The 17,319-nt window shown below is 44.9% G+C and overlaps 1 protein-coding gene across 4 annotated transcripts in view; it reads left to right on the top strand.

Moving 5' to 3' along the window:
• LOC147029419 (electroneutral sodium bicarbonate exchanger 1-like) overlaps positions 1-17,319 on the top strand; it is a 249,828-nt gene that overhangs the window by 42,336 nt on the left and 190,173 nt on the right. The window contains exon 1 of one of the 4 annotated variants that reach the window (XR_015055899.1): positions 6,812-7,087. The exons of 2 other annotated variants lie outside the window; for them this stretch is intronic. Coding sequence is in view for 1 of the 2 variants with exons in the window: in XM_085872456.1 (XP_085728582.1) it covers positions 7,028-7,087 (60 nt within the window). In the remaining variant the exon portion in view is untranslated. Of the gene's footprint in view, positions 1-6,811; positions 7,088-17,319 lie in introns of those variants that run through there. One more of the 4 variants, XM_085872456.1, reaches the window with a different exon arrangement.

Below are 17,319 nucleotides of genomic sequence, written 5' to 3'. Positions count from 1 at the left end.
GTGCAGTCTCTTCTCTATTTTTTGTTTCTTTCTGGCTCCTTTTTCCTTCCCATCTGAGTCGTTCTTCCTCTCTGGGCCCCATTAGCTGTTCGTTCTCCCTCCGGAAGCTCCTCAATCTCCGCTGACTCCAATCTTGCTCTCCGTTTTAGTTGTTCAATTTCAAACTCACATTGTTCTTGTTTTCTTCCCCACAGTTACTCCTGCTCTTCATTCTCCAATCTCATCGTTTCTTTCAATTGGCTCATTTCCTTCATGTTTCATTCGCTGTTCTCTCACTACTCTTCCTTGTTTCCTCTCCTGTCCTTCCTTTTCCAGTTTCGTGGTTTTCTTAATTTGGTTAATTTCCCCTTTGTGTTTCATTCGCTGTTCTTTGTCTATCTCCTCGCACTCCAGCCTTGCCTTTTCTTCCAATTGGTCAACCTCGGCTTCATGTTCTTTTTGTTTTCTATCCCATTGTTCCTCTCGTTCTTCCCTCTCCAATCTCGTTGTCTCCTTCAATCGCCTGATTTCTCCTTCCTGCTTCAGTTGTTCTTCCCTCATCATCCTCAACTCGTTTTGTAATTCCCTTTCTTTGTCTTCGTGTTTCTGTAACTCAGAAGCTTTCTTTTCAAGTTCCTTTCTCATCTCCACACACTCCAACCTGTTTTTTTTTTTCCTTTTGTCGTTCAGTTTCAAGTTCATACTCTTTTTGTTTTTTATTCCACTGTCTTTCTTGTACCTCATTCTGCAATCTCGTTATTTCCTTCAATTGGCCGATTTCCTTCTCCTGTTTCATTCGTTCTTCCTTCATTACTCTTTCTTGAATCTCATTCTTTAATCTGGCCTTCGCTTCCAGCTGTTCGATCTGTACAGTGTGGTTCCTGAACGTTTCATTCTCCGTTTTCGTTCTTCTCTCACCATCCTCAACTCGTTTTGTAATTCCTTCTCTTTGTTTTGGTGTTTCTGTCACTCAGAGATTTTTTCCATTTTTTCTCACTCTCTTCATCCCTTTTCCTGCTCATCTCATCATACTCCAACCTTGCTTCTTCTTTCAATTGTTTCTGATATTTCTGTTCTCTTTTTACCTTCTCTTCCAAGATTTTTCTGTCCCGATTTCCTCTTTCTACCTCACCCTTCAGTTGCTCCAATTCCAACTTGTATTTCCGTCTTTCCTCCTCTGGTTTTTTTTCCATTCTTCCTCCAATTGTTTCCGAAGCCTGCCAATGTCCGCCTGCCTCGCCTGCCATGTCCACGTGGTTTGAAACGGTTGTTGGGAGCGCTCGCCTCGTGTTGTGCCGTTCGTTGCGCCACGAATAGCGGCCCGCTCACGCCTCGTGCCGCGCTGACGTGCGGCCGCGCCGCCATCTTGCGACTCCGTTTGCCGGCAAAGTTCGTGCTCAGAATATGAGGGTGAGCTCCCCCATGGATTACAAGTACCGTCCCGGGCCATGAATTCTACATTACTACACATATTCATTTCTACCCCCGTTACCCGCTCGCCTTGAAACTCCATCTTATTTCTCGGAAGGGAATTAATTTAGCTTTGCTCGTAATTTGGGGGGGACGGGGGGGGTTGCTTCACACACCCCTGGTCCGATCCCCGTAAATTTAGTTGGAGACCGAGGTGGATTTGAATCCCACACTCCTGTACACCAGTGTTACGAATTTCGGTCCGCCCGGCGTGCGATCGGCCACGGAACAAATCGCGACCGCGTCGCCCACCGGAACGGACAATTTAGTCGTGACCCTCCTTGGAACTACCGCCAGGAGCTCGTCATGGGTGGGTCTTTCGACCCCACCACAATCGTGCCAATCGGCCACCCACGCAGGATAGGGTTGTTCGCCAAACTCGACCTACCTAAGTACCTGCGCGGGTAGTTAACCGGGCGATCGTACCTCGCCGCTGACCGGCCGAGGACACGAACCGCTTTAGCGGTCCGTTCCGTGCTTCAGTGATAACCGAGCGGTGTTTTCGCCGGCCCCGACGGACGTGATTATTTACCGGGTGCTTACACCCCTCTACCAATTCGTTCTGTGATGCAAGATGGAACTTTCAAACAAGGAAAGGACGCAATGAAATGTGGAACAGTTCAACAAGCACATTTATTGCACATACAGACAAGCACGTATTTTACAGCCATACAGTAATTCAGGCACGTATAACAGTCAAAGCAATGAAAGCAAGAATTACAACCGAATAAAGTCTTTATTTACACAATTACTTGAACAATTCTACTTATAAGACGGCGCCACCACATGCATTTACACAAAAGCAAAGGAAAAAGCCACCCTCAAAGGCAAGGGTGGCAGACAGGTTCGAGGACCAAATGTGCGTGGAACCTGGATGAGCGGCCAGGTCCACGAGACCGAAGGGTCTTACCCGCGCCCTCGTGGCGCGATGGCAGGCAAGCCGCGATGTCAGCGTAGCTGCGCCTGGCTTAGTGCCCCTGGCGTGGCCGGCGAGCTCTCTCCGGCGCTCCCCGTCTGCCTTCCCCGGCTTCGAGCTCCGTCTCCCGACTCTGCCCCACCGACACTGCCGCACTGACACTGCCGACACTGCACTCGACTTGACTGCCGACACTGCACTCGACTTGACTGCCGACACTGCACTCGACTTGACTGCCCCGTCTCCCGATTCTCCAGACTGCCGACACCGACACACTGCACTGCCGACCCTGCACTCGACTTGACTGCCCCGCCGACACTGCTTGACTTCCACTCCACCGACTCCAGACTTGACTGGCACTTAACTGCCCCGCCGACACTGCTTGACTTCCACTCCACCGACTCCAGACTTGACTGCCACTTGACTGCCGCGAGCTGCGTTGTGCTCGCGTTTATATATGCCGAGGGAGGAGTGTATATGCAAATTTGTGGATCACAGTGGGTTCGGAGGCGGGGCAACACCACCTGATGCTCAGCCATTGGATGGATGAAAAGTGGGCGTGAATCATTCCTGATCCGCTTTTCGAGGCGAAAGGAACCCATTCACAGCCCATGGCATGATGTTCGGTAGAAAGGCGAAGGTGGTGGGAGTTTGCTGCGGTGGTTTGGGAAAGGTGTTTGTGGTGGTGATTTGGTTGCTGGTGGGCGTCGTTTGAGAATGGCGGTGAAGCGATGTTTGCGGGGTGGAGTTGTGGAGGTAAAGAGGCAAAGGTGGTCGTGGTTCGGTGTCGTTGTTTGGGGGCGTTGTTGGTGGTGGCGATTTGGTTGTTGGGGGATGATTGGTCCAAAATAATGTTAGAGAAAAGAAAAACGGCTAACTCAAAGGATCGCAGCCCTGTGAACACAGAAATCCCCTCTAAACAACGGTGGGGAAATCTAAGTACATTTATACTTATCGTCATAACTGATCTAAGGACCCTTTATGGTGTATTGCGAATTTCGACAGCCGTAACAATATATATATATACATATATATATATATATATATATATATATATATATATATATATATATATATATATATATATATATATATTTCAGGTGATGGAAAGTGTACGACACACTATTGTAGATATTCAGCTTTACTGCTATTTTCTTCATAGTGTGCCCTTCTTCTCACAGAGTTTGGATCTTCACACGCGGTTCTGTTGAAAGTTGCTTCCTTGGCACCATTCTGAACTCACTTATAGTCTTTCAAGCAAAAGAACAAGCTGATGAAAACTAATTTCACCTATTCATTTACAACTTTTTTTATTGTGGTTTCTTGTAATGCTCATGATTGCAACTGGTGTTGATTACTTCAATAATCTCTTATTATTTACCTGTACTGTACAAAAATCCACAAACGGTTTGTGGCATATTTTCTTTCTCCTAAGTGGATATTTTACAAGCACATGATAATATTGTTGCAGTTGATGGATTCAGACCAGTGTCCAGATCCCAATCCTGATGAACGCATGTCACGGTGGACCACCGGGTGCACTCCAGGTGAAATCCTCCACCCACATGATCACCAATTTAGCGACGGACCATCAAAAGCGACTATACGCCATCCACCAGGAAAGCCAAAGAGATCTTTACTTCGATTTTTCGGCACCCAGAAAGCTCTTACGACAATCTATCCCTGTGATAGGTTCCCCATTTATCAGGATGTGTTGTGCCGAACGAAGCACGAGGAACCGTATTCCAATTTGAAAACCTGATATCAGGTTCATGGTGCCAATTTCCACTGGCTGTTCTTTTTAACCATGCTGAGGTTATGATACTCCAATTGTGGAATGCACATTGAGCAACACACAGAGGTGATGAGAAAACTAGGTTCAGTAAGCAATAAGGGAATTGGCGGTGGAGAGGGAACAAGGAAGAGAAGGACAAAGCACAATGTGACATGTGGAGACCAGTCTGTTCTTGTCTGTAATAATGGACTGACCCATGTTACCCTGATCTATATAATGGACTGTTCTGATTTGATTGGCTGATTCACTATGACCTATTTTTCTGATCCACTCCTGATTGGTCAGATTTTGTCGCATTGGGGTAAATGCTCAGCCGTAATTGGTCAATATGTTTTTGGCGTGGTGTGGCGTAGCAGCGGAAATGTTTTTTTCTGTGAGTGAGACTCTGACGCTGTACTGGGAAGATGTACCTCTTTAATTATTAACTGCAGTGTTTGAATTGCTGATATTCGTTAATGTGCTGTCTTTGACTATTCTCGAATACAAGTGAAAGTTCTTCAAAGATTCCAAAGTTCGTCAAAGTGTATTTCTTTGTTGTTAGTTCACTTGGGACTCTGGTTGGTTGTGCTGTAAAGTGCACAAACAGTTTGCACATAATCACCACATGCTGGCACTCAGCCCGCAGCACATTTTGGAGTAATTGTGTTGGTGGTACCTGTACTCAGAGTAAGCTATGACTATAAGACTCCTTTTCGGCTCGTCCACCTGGACATCCTGACAATTGGTGCACCTGGCACTCAGCACACCCAGGTATCAGTTCGCTCATCAATCACTACACCCAGAAGCATCGCACCCGGCGATCGGCACACACGACAATCCAAATTGGTAGAGTCTACGTTACCTGATTAAAGAGGTATCACAAATACGTGTTCAAACAATTGATACACAGCACTATAAGTTCCCCACACCCATGACAACTTTCAGATTAACCATTACCTTAAACATTCACACAACAATTACGAAGACAGGCAGGGAGTCACGAGACAAAGGTGGAATTTTATACCCACATTTCTCCTGTGTGAGGTCGAAGCTATGAATCAAGATAGAGTCTGTAATGACAGAGCTTTGGTGGGAAAATATTATGTCAGGCGGAAAATGATTGGAATCGTCATCTCTGTTCTCTGAAAAAACATGTTGCCTCGAATGATCACATACGATCGCACCAACTATTCACCACTACCTGTTGGATATGCTGCAGTGAGAACAGACAGCACCACACGTGTATGAAGAGTTCATGGCAGGGAATTGTGTTTTGAAATAATCTCCGGGATTCTTCAAACAAATCAGAACAGACCAAGCACTGGAGCACATAAACGAGCAGTGCAAGGTTTCAGGAGGAATTGTAGCTATAACGAAGACACAGACTGCCATGGATAGGTGGATGATGACCTTCAGTTAAAGAGCGAGACTGTCCAAAGATGTTCAACAGATGGTTGTAACGACACACATTGGTTCCAGGTCCGATGGCGACAGGTGCTCGTAAATAATGAAGAAAGATGAGGGCAATGTCTGAAAGCTGGAAGATCAATGTGACCTATTTTGAAGACTGCTCAGTGCTGCAAGTAGAGGTCACCAGGTAGACACCAAAGGACAACTCTAACTTGAATTATCCCCAGTCCCTCTTGCAATCACAAAAGTCAATCAGGACTTAGGACTTACAGATAAAGAAAATCTCATTTGCTGTCTGACTACGTGGAGAAAAACCTTCCAGAAACAGATGAACCAACTCGTGTAATTGTAGATGGCAAGATGGTGGTTCAAGCTATCAGAAAACCAACCAATGCTACAACCTTTGGCGACCTAGCATACAGTTCCTGTGGCAATGTCTTGAGCTACCTGAGAGGCTCTCAGACAAGACTAGATGTTGTCTTTGATGACTATCAAAGGAAGTGCATCAAATCATGGACCAGAGTGCATTGAATGACCAAACAATGAAAGATGAGACATATGGTTCATTGGCCAGCAGTACGTCTCCCATCTATATGACAGATGTTCATATCGTTGGAAGAAAATAAAGTGATCCTCATTCAATTCTTGCAGGCTCAACTCCTATTGAAAGTGCAATGTCCACCAGATCATCAATTAGTTGAAGTATCAGGTGAGGATGAATTTTTAACTGTACCATCTTCTGGGCATACTGTTGATCATCTCGACTCGCGAGGAAGCTGACACGAAAATTGTTCTTCATGGGTGATGTAAACGACTAGAATTTCCAAACAGTAGTCATATGCTCTTGAAACACAGACGTACTTTTACTGCTGATGCATCATGACACATGACACCAGAAGTGTGGATGAGTAGTGGGACGTCTAAAGAGAAGCTGTTCTTCCCAATTCGCAATGTACGCGTAAGTCTGGATCCTGAAGTCATCAACAATATCCTCTGCTTTCATGCTTCAATCGATAGGAACAGACACAACTTGTCAGTTCTGTGGGTATCGCAAGCGAACAGCTTAGAAGATATACCTGAAGTATCCCAAGCTACTGAAAGATCTTGGTCGCAATCTTGACGTTAGTATGGCTGATATTGAGAATTTTATCATCAAAATGTACAATCCAACAACGACGGCTACATGTAGCAATGGTCAAGACTGTCTCTGCACATACCACACAGTCACTGCCAAGCCATAGTGTGGCTTAAGGCCGTATTCACCAAGCCAGAGCTACCCCTACCAGAGTAAAGTGGGTGGGTGTTTGACGAAACTGAACACACCTTACGTCCAAAACTAATGACATTGGATCCTGTTCCATCTCCCTGTACAGAACTCTTGACGTGTGGATGCAAAACTACCTGTACATCACTTTGTTGTATATGCAAAAATCGATGGCCTGCCATGAAGTCCCACCTGTGGGTGCAGAGAACAGTGCATGTACAACCAGGAACAACTGTTGCCAGGGGACGAAGAATCTGATGTGGACGACTCACAGGTACTGTCTTAGGACTAACTCACTTTGATCAAATATCACCCTGCTTATAGTCCTCATTTGCCAATCATATAAAATAAACCTTGTCATATAGTGTTGTTGTACATCCTATAAATATCCCAAGTGATGACTCAGTGATAAATGGGAAATGGTTTCTTGGTTTGGTTACAATAAAATGACATGCCAACAGCATTTTCAACCTGGCATAAATGATGCCTAATTTGTTCGTTATGATGAAAAAATATGGAGGGGGGTAACATTACATTTGTCTCAGCTAGGGTATGCTGGTTATACAGGGTGGGACCTTTATATCTGATACATTTGCAATCTTTCTAGCCGGAAGCAGTCTTGGCAGAACTGATTATTGTTTTCTGTTTTACAGATAATACTTGAAGGTTTTTAATGATGGAGCACTTTCAATGCAATGAGCTTTTTTTCTTTTACAAAAAAAATGCAATGAGCATGGAATTTCACAAACGAGGTCATCATGACGGATGAGGCACACCTTGAGTTGGCAGATTTAACTCCACCAGATTTCTTCCTATGGGGATTGCTGAAGGGCAAAGTTTATAAGGAACATCCAAAATCGATCGATAAATTGAAGGCAAACATCACTGCAACCATCCGCTCTGTTTATCAAGAGACATTGCTTGCGGTAATGAACATGATGAGCCGCTGTCGTGAATGCACGAATTCGAAAGGGGCCCATTTGTCTGATGTAATTAAAAAAAAATAAAGAATCAAAATTGATTTTAAAAACTTGAAGTATGTGCCTATTTTGCGTAGAAATTTTATTTTATTTGGTTTAGAAACAAAAAAGTTATAAGGAAAATAAAACCGTCAGATATAAATGCCCTACCCTGTATATATACCCCATGATTTTTTTTGTGCTCTGGCATGTAGGGTAATATGTGGGGATAATTTTCGTGCATCAATCTCCTCCATGGGACTTGACTCTTGGAAGTGATGGTCAATTTTACAAGATGTTGAAACCGAGACAAAATTTTGGCAAAAATTTTTTTTTGAGTTTTTGGTTTCCTGAAAATTGGAAAACTGGAGCATCATGATATATGGGTTTTTTAAGCATCGGGGGCATGATCATCGACAATTTGGTACCATCTGTGTATATCTATGTCTGGTGTTGGCTAAATGGTTTGGGTGACGGGCTTTGGATCCTCGGGTCCTGAGTTCAAATCCCGCTCAGCTGTTGAATTCATACCAGCTGGGGTTAACTCGGCCCATCATCCTTCCGAGGTCGGCAAAATGAGTGCCAGCATGCTGGTATCCTGTGTCGGAGTGGCGACCCTTCCAGGATTGTGCCCAATAGCCAAGGAGACTGCTTCGGCAGCACCAACTCTCTGCACAGAGTATGGTCCCAATGGATGGAGGGATGTGTACATCTTGAGTAAATATTAGTGCATGTATGAAATTATCAAATTTTGAAATCTCGTGAATCGCGTACATGACATGATGAGCAGCATGAATATGCTCATAAGTCGGTTGTGTAAACCTTTAGTGAATGACAACCGGGCATTTCTCGTCCCCAAAGGACCACTCTCGACAAATAAGTCGATTTTAGGTCTATACACTGATGCGTGAATGGAATCGCAATATAATCCATGTTATTGAAGTTGGTTCCCACACGATCACAAATCATCATCATACTCCTGCTGAGTTTAACTCCTGCTGCAGGAGTCTTGGAATCAAATTCAGTAAGACTTGTGCATTTCACCATATTTGAGCTGAAAACTACTGAGATCTTCCATCAGTACTTGTCTCCATACATTGAAAGTAAGATTTTAATGGAGATTTTATTTTCTTCCATTCCTGGTGAATGATTGAAAGCAACAATACAGCGATGAGTTTTTTTTCGGCCATTTATTCTTGGCTTCAGCCAAACTCCGGCCTTTAATGAACTGCACTGTAGGACACTGTCTGGAGGGGATAGCCATAGAAGGAAAGCTATTTGGATTTCCAGGCGATGTGAACTGCCAGAACATTTACCCATGATACAGTCTGTCCAACAGCAATCACAAAACGGACAGAGATTTTGGATGCCGAGCCAAAAAATTGTTTCATAAACAATTTTGGATTGACTGAGAAATGTAACTGTGACCGTATTCATTGCGGCCAACATGTTCCATTGTTGTGATGATTCATTCTCTTGTGATTGTTAAATTTTATTCCGAAAGTAAATCCTTGAAGATATTGTCAGTGGTGGATCTGTTTATAGACCTGAAAATCCCTGCTCCCTACAACCCTTCTCAATAATGTACATGATGATGATGATAACCTCCTGCTAGAAAAAAAAATAATACGAAGATGTAAATAAGTTTAACAATGAGATGAAGTACAAATGAGTAGTTTGAAGAGTCGAGATGAATACATTCCATTTTGTTGTTTTGTTATTGAAACCTGGGTTATTGTTGTTCCACAAATCCTTGTTCAACACGTTGGTAAAGTATTGTGGGACATATTTTCCAGGAAATGTTTCAACGCAACAAATTTGCTCAAGGATGTGCACTTCCTTCGGCTTTCATGACATGTGCCTCTCAAAATAGATTAGATATTGGTGAGAGAAGCATGTCACAAGGAGATATTCGATGTAAAATTGGTTCCTATTCTCACTTTCATTTCAATGCACTTCATTATTTCATCCGCTTTGAAGATTACGCTTGGATTCCCAAGAGATCACTGCTGTGCCAATACTTTTTACCATAGCTTGCTTGCTATGTTCGTCAATTCCCGAGTGGCTTGTGGTGATAAATATAGATGCTATCACGAGAGAATTCCCTAATTTAAATAAAAAAATAACCTCTTGTTGAGCCTGTTGCTCATTGTGACGGCCATTGTCGGTCCAGATCACAGATAAAAGAAACAATTGATTTATCCAAGTTTTATTGAATTCTGGGTACAACAAGGAAAAGTTGATGGGAGGATGTTCATTAAAACAGCGGAGTCGAATTCCCAGAACGTCAGCTTCTCCTTGCTTCCCACGATGGTGAGCATGTCTCAATCATCGTCTTATTGATTTCATCCATTGTTTTGTCCGTCCGCCATCAGAGATCAGAACTCACCTTTACTAGCAAGGCTGGTTCTTCATTCTTTGTTTACTGGCATTAAAAAAGAGGTGCAACTGATACTTAGCATTCGCCAATCATTCATCAGAGGAAAAACAAAAATCCTTTTTTTCTTGTTTTTTTTTGCAAACGTGATCGAGGCTCATGGAAGAGCTGGAGAAGACTCCTGGAAGGGAATTAAATGGAAAGGGGGAAACACCAATAGCCGAGTAGAAGTAAGAGTGGGAGTGACATCAAGGGGAGGGGGAGAAGGACACACAGGGGTGAATAAGCTAAATGAAACACAGCTGTCTTGAAGCCCTGGTGGGAAAAATGGAACTGAACAGACTGGGGAAGTTCCTTCCACAGGTGAGAGAAAAGAGGAACAAATGAGTTGGGGGTGAATAGTGAGCCTTGATTCGGGAGGTTAAGAAGAAGTGTGTGACTGACAGACCGTGTGCGCCATGCAAAAAACCTTGAAGGGATGGAGCCAAAAGTAGGCAGAGGCGGTAGAATCCAGAGAAGCCGCAAATCTGCCTGCAATGCAAAATTAACAGGCCTGCATACTCAGGTTCATCACAGGAGATTGCAATGATTTTGAGGGCCTTTCATTCCACAACATCAAGAATGGCAAGTTGTGAGGCAGCAGTGCTCTACCAAAGGGGAGAGCACCACTCAAAGCTACAAATTAAGGTCTTGTAGGTTGTCAAAAGTTCAGATTGACTCAGGAAAGACCTTGCATGACGGACGATGCCCAGTCATTGGCTGGCTTTAGAGGTCATCTTAGAAAGACCGTCTGCCCACGAAACAATGGCTGATGGTGAGGGCCAAATGGTTGAGTGACTTTACCTCTTCGAATGGTTTGTTTGGTTTGCCAGACGGTCCTTTCGGAGAGACGGGGTGAGTGCCATTATCCTATCTGACAGCAAAGCAACCAGTGTACACTAATAAAAGTGTGTGTGTGTGTGTGTGTGTGTGTGTGTGTGTGTGTGTGTGTGTGTGTGTGTGTGTGTGTGTGTGTGTGTGTGTGTGTGTGTGTGTGTGTGTGTGTGTGTGTGTGTCAGAGTGTCTCTTCCATAACTCCAAAACCATAAAACCTAGCAGCCTGAAACTTTACATGCACACTAAGAAAACTCCAAGGAAGTGTACAAGTGAAAATTGGATGTTTGGCTGAATTAGAACACCCCTTTTGAAGATAATTAACGACATTATTTAATTATCTCCTTCATCAGGCGATCCCTGGCTACCTCGCTGTCTGGGGTCTGAAGGCGTTACCTGGGAAACCTTGCTGGGGTCTGTAGCCGCCATGTTTTTTGGCCTCCTCAACCATGCCTTAACTTGGAACAAGCCGCAACAATTTCTTAACGATGAAGTTTTTTTTGTTTTGTTTTTTCACTTTCCTCACTCATCATAGCTCTGTTCGTTCGTCATCGCTTTGAATCGCTGGGTATATTGTCGTGTTTATAAACGCCTGGAGACGCCAGCATCCGTGGATTTATTTTATTTGCACAGATGAATATCCCAGAGAATCTCTTAAACTAAGGATGATTACAAAACGTAAGCTTCAGGTGTGAAAGTACCAGCAGTTCCGACTCCCCAAAAATGTGTTGATTTGTCCAATTCGGACACTACACGGGTGTTTCTGGGTTCATAGTTGTATGGACGGCAATTGGTAATCGCTTGCCAAGCCAGGTGATCCGTTGGAGTGCTTGAATAGTTAATACACTTACCGAGCTGTACAGTGCAGTTCGTGTCCTGATTGGGATGTACAGTCGACAGTCACGACAAGGTAGAGGTACGTCAACAGCACACACGGACGTGGTACATATGGGTGAATTTGGATGTGTACGTACTCTCCGCGGGTGTGTGGACATGCCATGCCTGTTATGGGTGCCGTGGTGGTAAAGTTTCATCCCGTATCTTGTGAAGGTTCTATCAGGTTTTCCTTTGTCCTCACGACTGTTTCTAAAGCATTTGGTGATCGGATTTCCTTGACAAAGGTTATATGTTTCCGTTTGTGAGTCTCAAAGCAAAATATATTTGATAACGCCCGATTTCTGAGCTGGTTACCGTTTTAACGTGTTTTCTAAATTTCCGGGCCAATTTTTTTCCACCCATCACACGCAGCTGTTTATAAAGAATAATGTTTGTGAACATCTTGAAACATCTATAGAAATGTGACGTTGTTTTTTTGGTGAAAGCTACTCAAGGTCTCTGGGTTGTATACAGTACGTACTGTAGTCGGTAATCAAACTGACTCCAACCTGCCGATTCCCAAAAAATTGCCGATTTCAGGTGTGTGTGTGTGTGTGTGTGTGTGTGTGTGTGTGTGTGTGTGTGTGTGTGTGTGTGTGTGTGTGTGTGTGTGTGTGTGTGTGTGTGTGTTGTTCATAAGGTATAACATATCCTCTCTGATACCCCCCCTCCCCCCCCCCCACCCCTCTCGCTGGCTCTCTGTCTCTGGACGTATTCAGATGGTCATTATGTCTGGACGGTGGTTATTTCCATATATGTCTGGACAGTGGTTATGTCTGGGCAGGGTTTGTCTCCAGATGTGTCCAGATGGTATTTGTCTCCAGACGTTTCCGAGTGGTGTTTATCTCTGGACAGCTTGGCTCCGGACGTGTCTGGGAGGTGCTTGTCTCCGGACGTGTCCAGATGGTGTTTATGTCCGGACAGGAGTTTATCTCCGTACGTGTCCAGGCGGTGTTTGTCTCCGGACGGCTTGGCTCCGGACGCGTCTGGGCAGTATTTATGTCTGGGTGGTGTTTGTCTATGCGTGGTGTTGGCTTAATGGTTAGGGTGGTGGGCTTGGGATCCGAGGGTCCCGAGTTCAAATCCCGCTCAGCTGTTGAATTAAAACCAGGTGGGGTTAACTTGGCCTGTTATCCTTCCAAGGTTGGCAAAATGAGTGCCAGCATGCTGGTATACTGTGTCGGAGTGGCGACCCATTCAGGATTGTGTCCAATAGCCAAGGAGACTGCTTCGGCAGCACCAACGCTCTGCACAGAGTATGGTCTCAATGTAAGGGAATGGAATGGTGTTTGTCTCCGAACGTATCTGGGCAGTGTTTATGTCTGGATGGGAGTTTGTCTCCGGACACGTATCTCCATATGTGTCTGGACGGTGGTTATATCCAGGTGGTGTTGTCTCCAGACAAGTCCAGATGGTATTTATCTCCGGACGTGTTCAGATGGGAGTTTGTCTCAGGACGTATCTCCCGATAGTAGATTGTCTCTGGACGTGTCTGCGCAGTGTTTATGTCCAGATGGGAGTTTGTCTCTGGACGTGTCCGAGCGATATTTTTCTCCAGACAGCTTGGCTCTTGACGTGATGGGCAGTGTTTGTCTCTGGATTGTGTTCATCTCTGGTGGTGTTTGACTCTGGGTGGTATTTATAGCATGACCAGAAGAAAATTGATTTCAGACATTATTTTGTTTCCATCTTTACGATTATTTTATGCAGAATCATTTTGATGAGACAGTATGAATCGTAATTAACACTCCACCGCACGTCTGCCTTCCTTTCCTCTCACCTCTTGCTGCATTCCTTTCCACACTCTCCCCCCCTCCTTCCTCACTCTCCCCTCCCTCCTCACTCTCCTCCCTCCTCACTCTCCCTCCCTCCCTCCACTCTCCCCCACCCTTCCTCGTTCCCCCTCCCTCCCCTCTCTCTTTCCCCCTCCATCTTCTCCCTCTCCCCCACCCCTTTCTATCCCCCACCTCTCTATTCCCCCCATGTCAATGTTCCCGTCAGCAAAGCAACGGGTGGTATTTGCTCGTCTATAGTAATAAAAGGGTGTGTGTGTGTGTGTGTGTGTGTGTGTGTGTGTGTGTGTGTGTGTGTGTGTGTGTGTGTGTGTGTGTGTGTGTGTGTGTGTGTGTGTGTGTGGTTGGTTGGTTGTTGTCTCCATTTGTGGGTTTCAGAAAGTGGAACGGAACCCTCCCAGGTCTCAAAGTATCCACCTTCGTGCATGTGCGTGTGTCTGCGAGCGTGCGTGCATGCGCGTATGCATGTGTACGTGGAGGTTGGTGTTGCCTGCTATCTCCATATGTGGGTGGGTTTCAGGAGGTGAAACAGAGACCCAGCACGTCTCAAAGTATCCACCTATGTGTGTGTCATTGATTGGCATTGACATATGCGGGTTTCAAAAAGTGAAATGGAACCCTCCCTGGTTGGTCTCAAAGTATTCGCGTGTGTGCGTGCGTGCAAGTTACTGTTGCCTAGTACCTCTATATGTGGGTGGGTTTCAGGAGGTGAAACGGACACTGACCAGGTTTCAATGTGTGTGTATGTATGTGTGTCATTGATCGCTATCTACGTATGTGGGTTTCAGAAAGTGGAATGGCGTCCTCCCATGTCGGACTCAAAGTTTCCACCTTCCTTTCGGTAAGGGGTCACGATTCATGGACCAAACTGTGAAGTTTTCTGTTCTCAAAGTTTTGTGTCGAGGGCTCTCTTCAGGATCATCACTGAGCCCCGGACAGCTTCCTACTGTAGTTTGTTTGTCGTGATATTCCCAGGGATGGTTTTTCATCCCTGGTTCTTTGAAGTGATGGGTTGTATTTGCTCGTGGAATATAAACTATTGCTAAAGATTGACACTACATATCATCTTGCAACAACGTCCTTGCAAACATACTTTCTCAGTCGACAATTTATAAACCTAAAGAACAAAAATATAATTATTTCAATATTTATTGTAAAAATATCCGGGGTTTTTTTGGAGTCATTAAAAAGCCATTTCATTCACTGAAGAAGATTGTTTCCATGAATCCATAATTTCCATTTTCAATAAGAAAGGTTAATTTCCAAATACACATCACAATATTTTATCCGTTGAATGATGAAACAGTTATTCATGGCAACTGTCTGATGATGGGACTTTTAAAAATCTGTCTTTATTTTGAACTTGCAAGGGTACCCAGCATTTCCCGGTGCTGTTCTAATCCTGTTGGCATTTTGAAGAAATGAAATTTTGTTTTCTTTTTTTTTTTTGATTTTTTGGGGGGGGGGCTGAAACAATTCCCACCACCCACTAAAGAATGGGGTCGGGAATCATTTAATATTATGAACCTTTTGACAAAGATCCGTATGGCCATCTATGAGAAAAATGGCAACACAGACAGACATTTCTCTTCTTGTACAGCATGGATAGTGCTCTAAAAGAGTTACATGTTCTTTCTTTTGTTCATCTTGGATCATCGTTTCTGCTGCGTTTCATCAACTTTAGATCATATGTTCTGCAATGAAAGTTTAACAAAACCAGAAGAACGACTGTGGTTTGAAGTATAACATATTGGACTAAATATATGATCAGTGAAATTAATGCAACAAGTAAATATTGTCGTGGCCCCGGGGTCGTGGGGGGAACAACAAGGGAGGGGCTGTCCCTGGTTCCTCTCCGGACTCACTGGGAATCACAGGCCGTTGCACACGAATAAGTTTGTGTTGTGGCCGCTAATCGATTGCGAACGCCAAAACTTGAACAACTGACCCGGTGTCCTCCATCTGACAACCGTTAAACAAGGAACACATGGTCGCCTCATCAGGGAATCATGCCCTCGATGCGTACTTGCGTTACTTACTATATCAGGTGCAGCCGAGCAAAGCTGCCCAGTACACATTGGCTAATCAGCAGATTTGAGGGGCGGGCGGGGGATAACGTCCCAGCTGACCTAAGGTGTAGCCCATGCTCGACCAATGGAGGAAAAGACAAAAACGAGCAGGGTTCATTTCGAACAGACACACTTATTTAACAAAGCGAGAAGGAAAGTTATCTGGAAAAGTATGGGACTTATTCACAAATGTGCAGCAGGGGGAAAGCATGGAATTTCTGGGTGAGGAGAAAGACATGCAATAAACACAAAAGAAGACAGTGCAGAGTTACCCCAAATAAACTTAGACAATCAAAACTTATGCTATGACAGGCATCATCACACACACACACACACACACACACACACACACACACACACACACACACACACACACACACACACACACACACACACTTCGAGGAAAATTGGAGATAGCCCAGATTTATAAGAGGCAGCTGAGGATTAGCGATCTCTTAACACATATCGCGGTTGGCGGACCTGCACAACCAAAACACTTCGGAAGGGGGAAGGAGGGAGAAAAACTGAAGGTGTCTATGGTGTGGCAGTAAGAGGTGCAAGTGTAGTGCAGCATGTCATGCAGCGTGGTGTCAGAGGAAGAAGTGAGGTGCGAGTCAGTAAGGTTTGCTCTGAAAAGAACGATTGGTCGGGACTTGCCCGTGCCGAATGCTCTTGTGTGTCCACAATCGATGACGGATAGATGGGAGAGAAAGATGTGTAAGAGAAATACCCTAACAGAGTGGTGTAAGAATCTGTAAGTGTACTGTTGGCTGCTCGATTCAGCCAAACTGAGCGTCGATGAAATGGGAATTGTCTTGGCATGCAGTAGTAGTCACTTGCTTTGCTTCGGTTCCTTGCTCAACCCTGAAGCTTGCCCTCCTGCGCCATCTGTTGATGTCTGCTTGTCTGGCAGGGTCTGAAATCTGCCGCAGTTCTCTGATGTCTGCTTCCTCTGAACCCCCCACAGTCTCAACAAATCCTCGCTGAATTTTGCTTTTTTTCTGGGCTCCAAGCGAGGGAGGGGCGAAGAGTTGGGACAAACAAAGCTGTTGGCAATTTCAAGCTTCCTTATTGGCGCACAGCGGTCATCCCGCGTCGTAGCCATGCTCCACCAGGCCCTGAAACTGAAAATGATCCCATTCGCTCCCCAACCCTGTCACGCATCAGAGCTATGAGATTAACATGGGGCAAGAGTCTTTGGAAGTGTTCTCCGGCCCCGAATGTGTGCTGGCCTCCATTCAAATGTGGTAAGTTAGGGAAATCCCAGCACTACCTGTATGCCTTTGAACTAACTCCAGCGCATGTTTGCGCCTGGAGTTTTGCCCCGAAACAACCTGCTCTCGTTCCTTCAGTGTCCCTTGAGGCTGTGTTGAGCGTCAACAGAATAGGTGGCTTGCGGAGGTTGTAGGGAGGTGAGATAACATTGTTGTGTTGCAAGAGGTGATTGAAATGTGGTGTTGTAGTGAAGAGGAGGGGGATGCTCGTTATGGCGGCATCTGTACTGAAGAGGGAGGGAATGTTCGTAACTGTGATGTTTGTGGTGAAGACGTGAATGTAAG

The sequence above is a fragment of the Eptatretus burgeri genome, chromosome 3 (assembly GCF_056783735.1).
Source record: "Eptatretus burgeri isolate ZD-2024b chromosome 3, Ebu_testis_v1, whole genome shotgun sequence".
Classification (NCBI taxonomy): Eukaryota; Metazoa; Chordata; class Myxini; order Myxiniformes; family Myxinidae; genus Eptatretus; species Eptatretus burgeri.
This window is presented reverse-complemented; position numbering and strand designations above follow the sequence as displayed.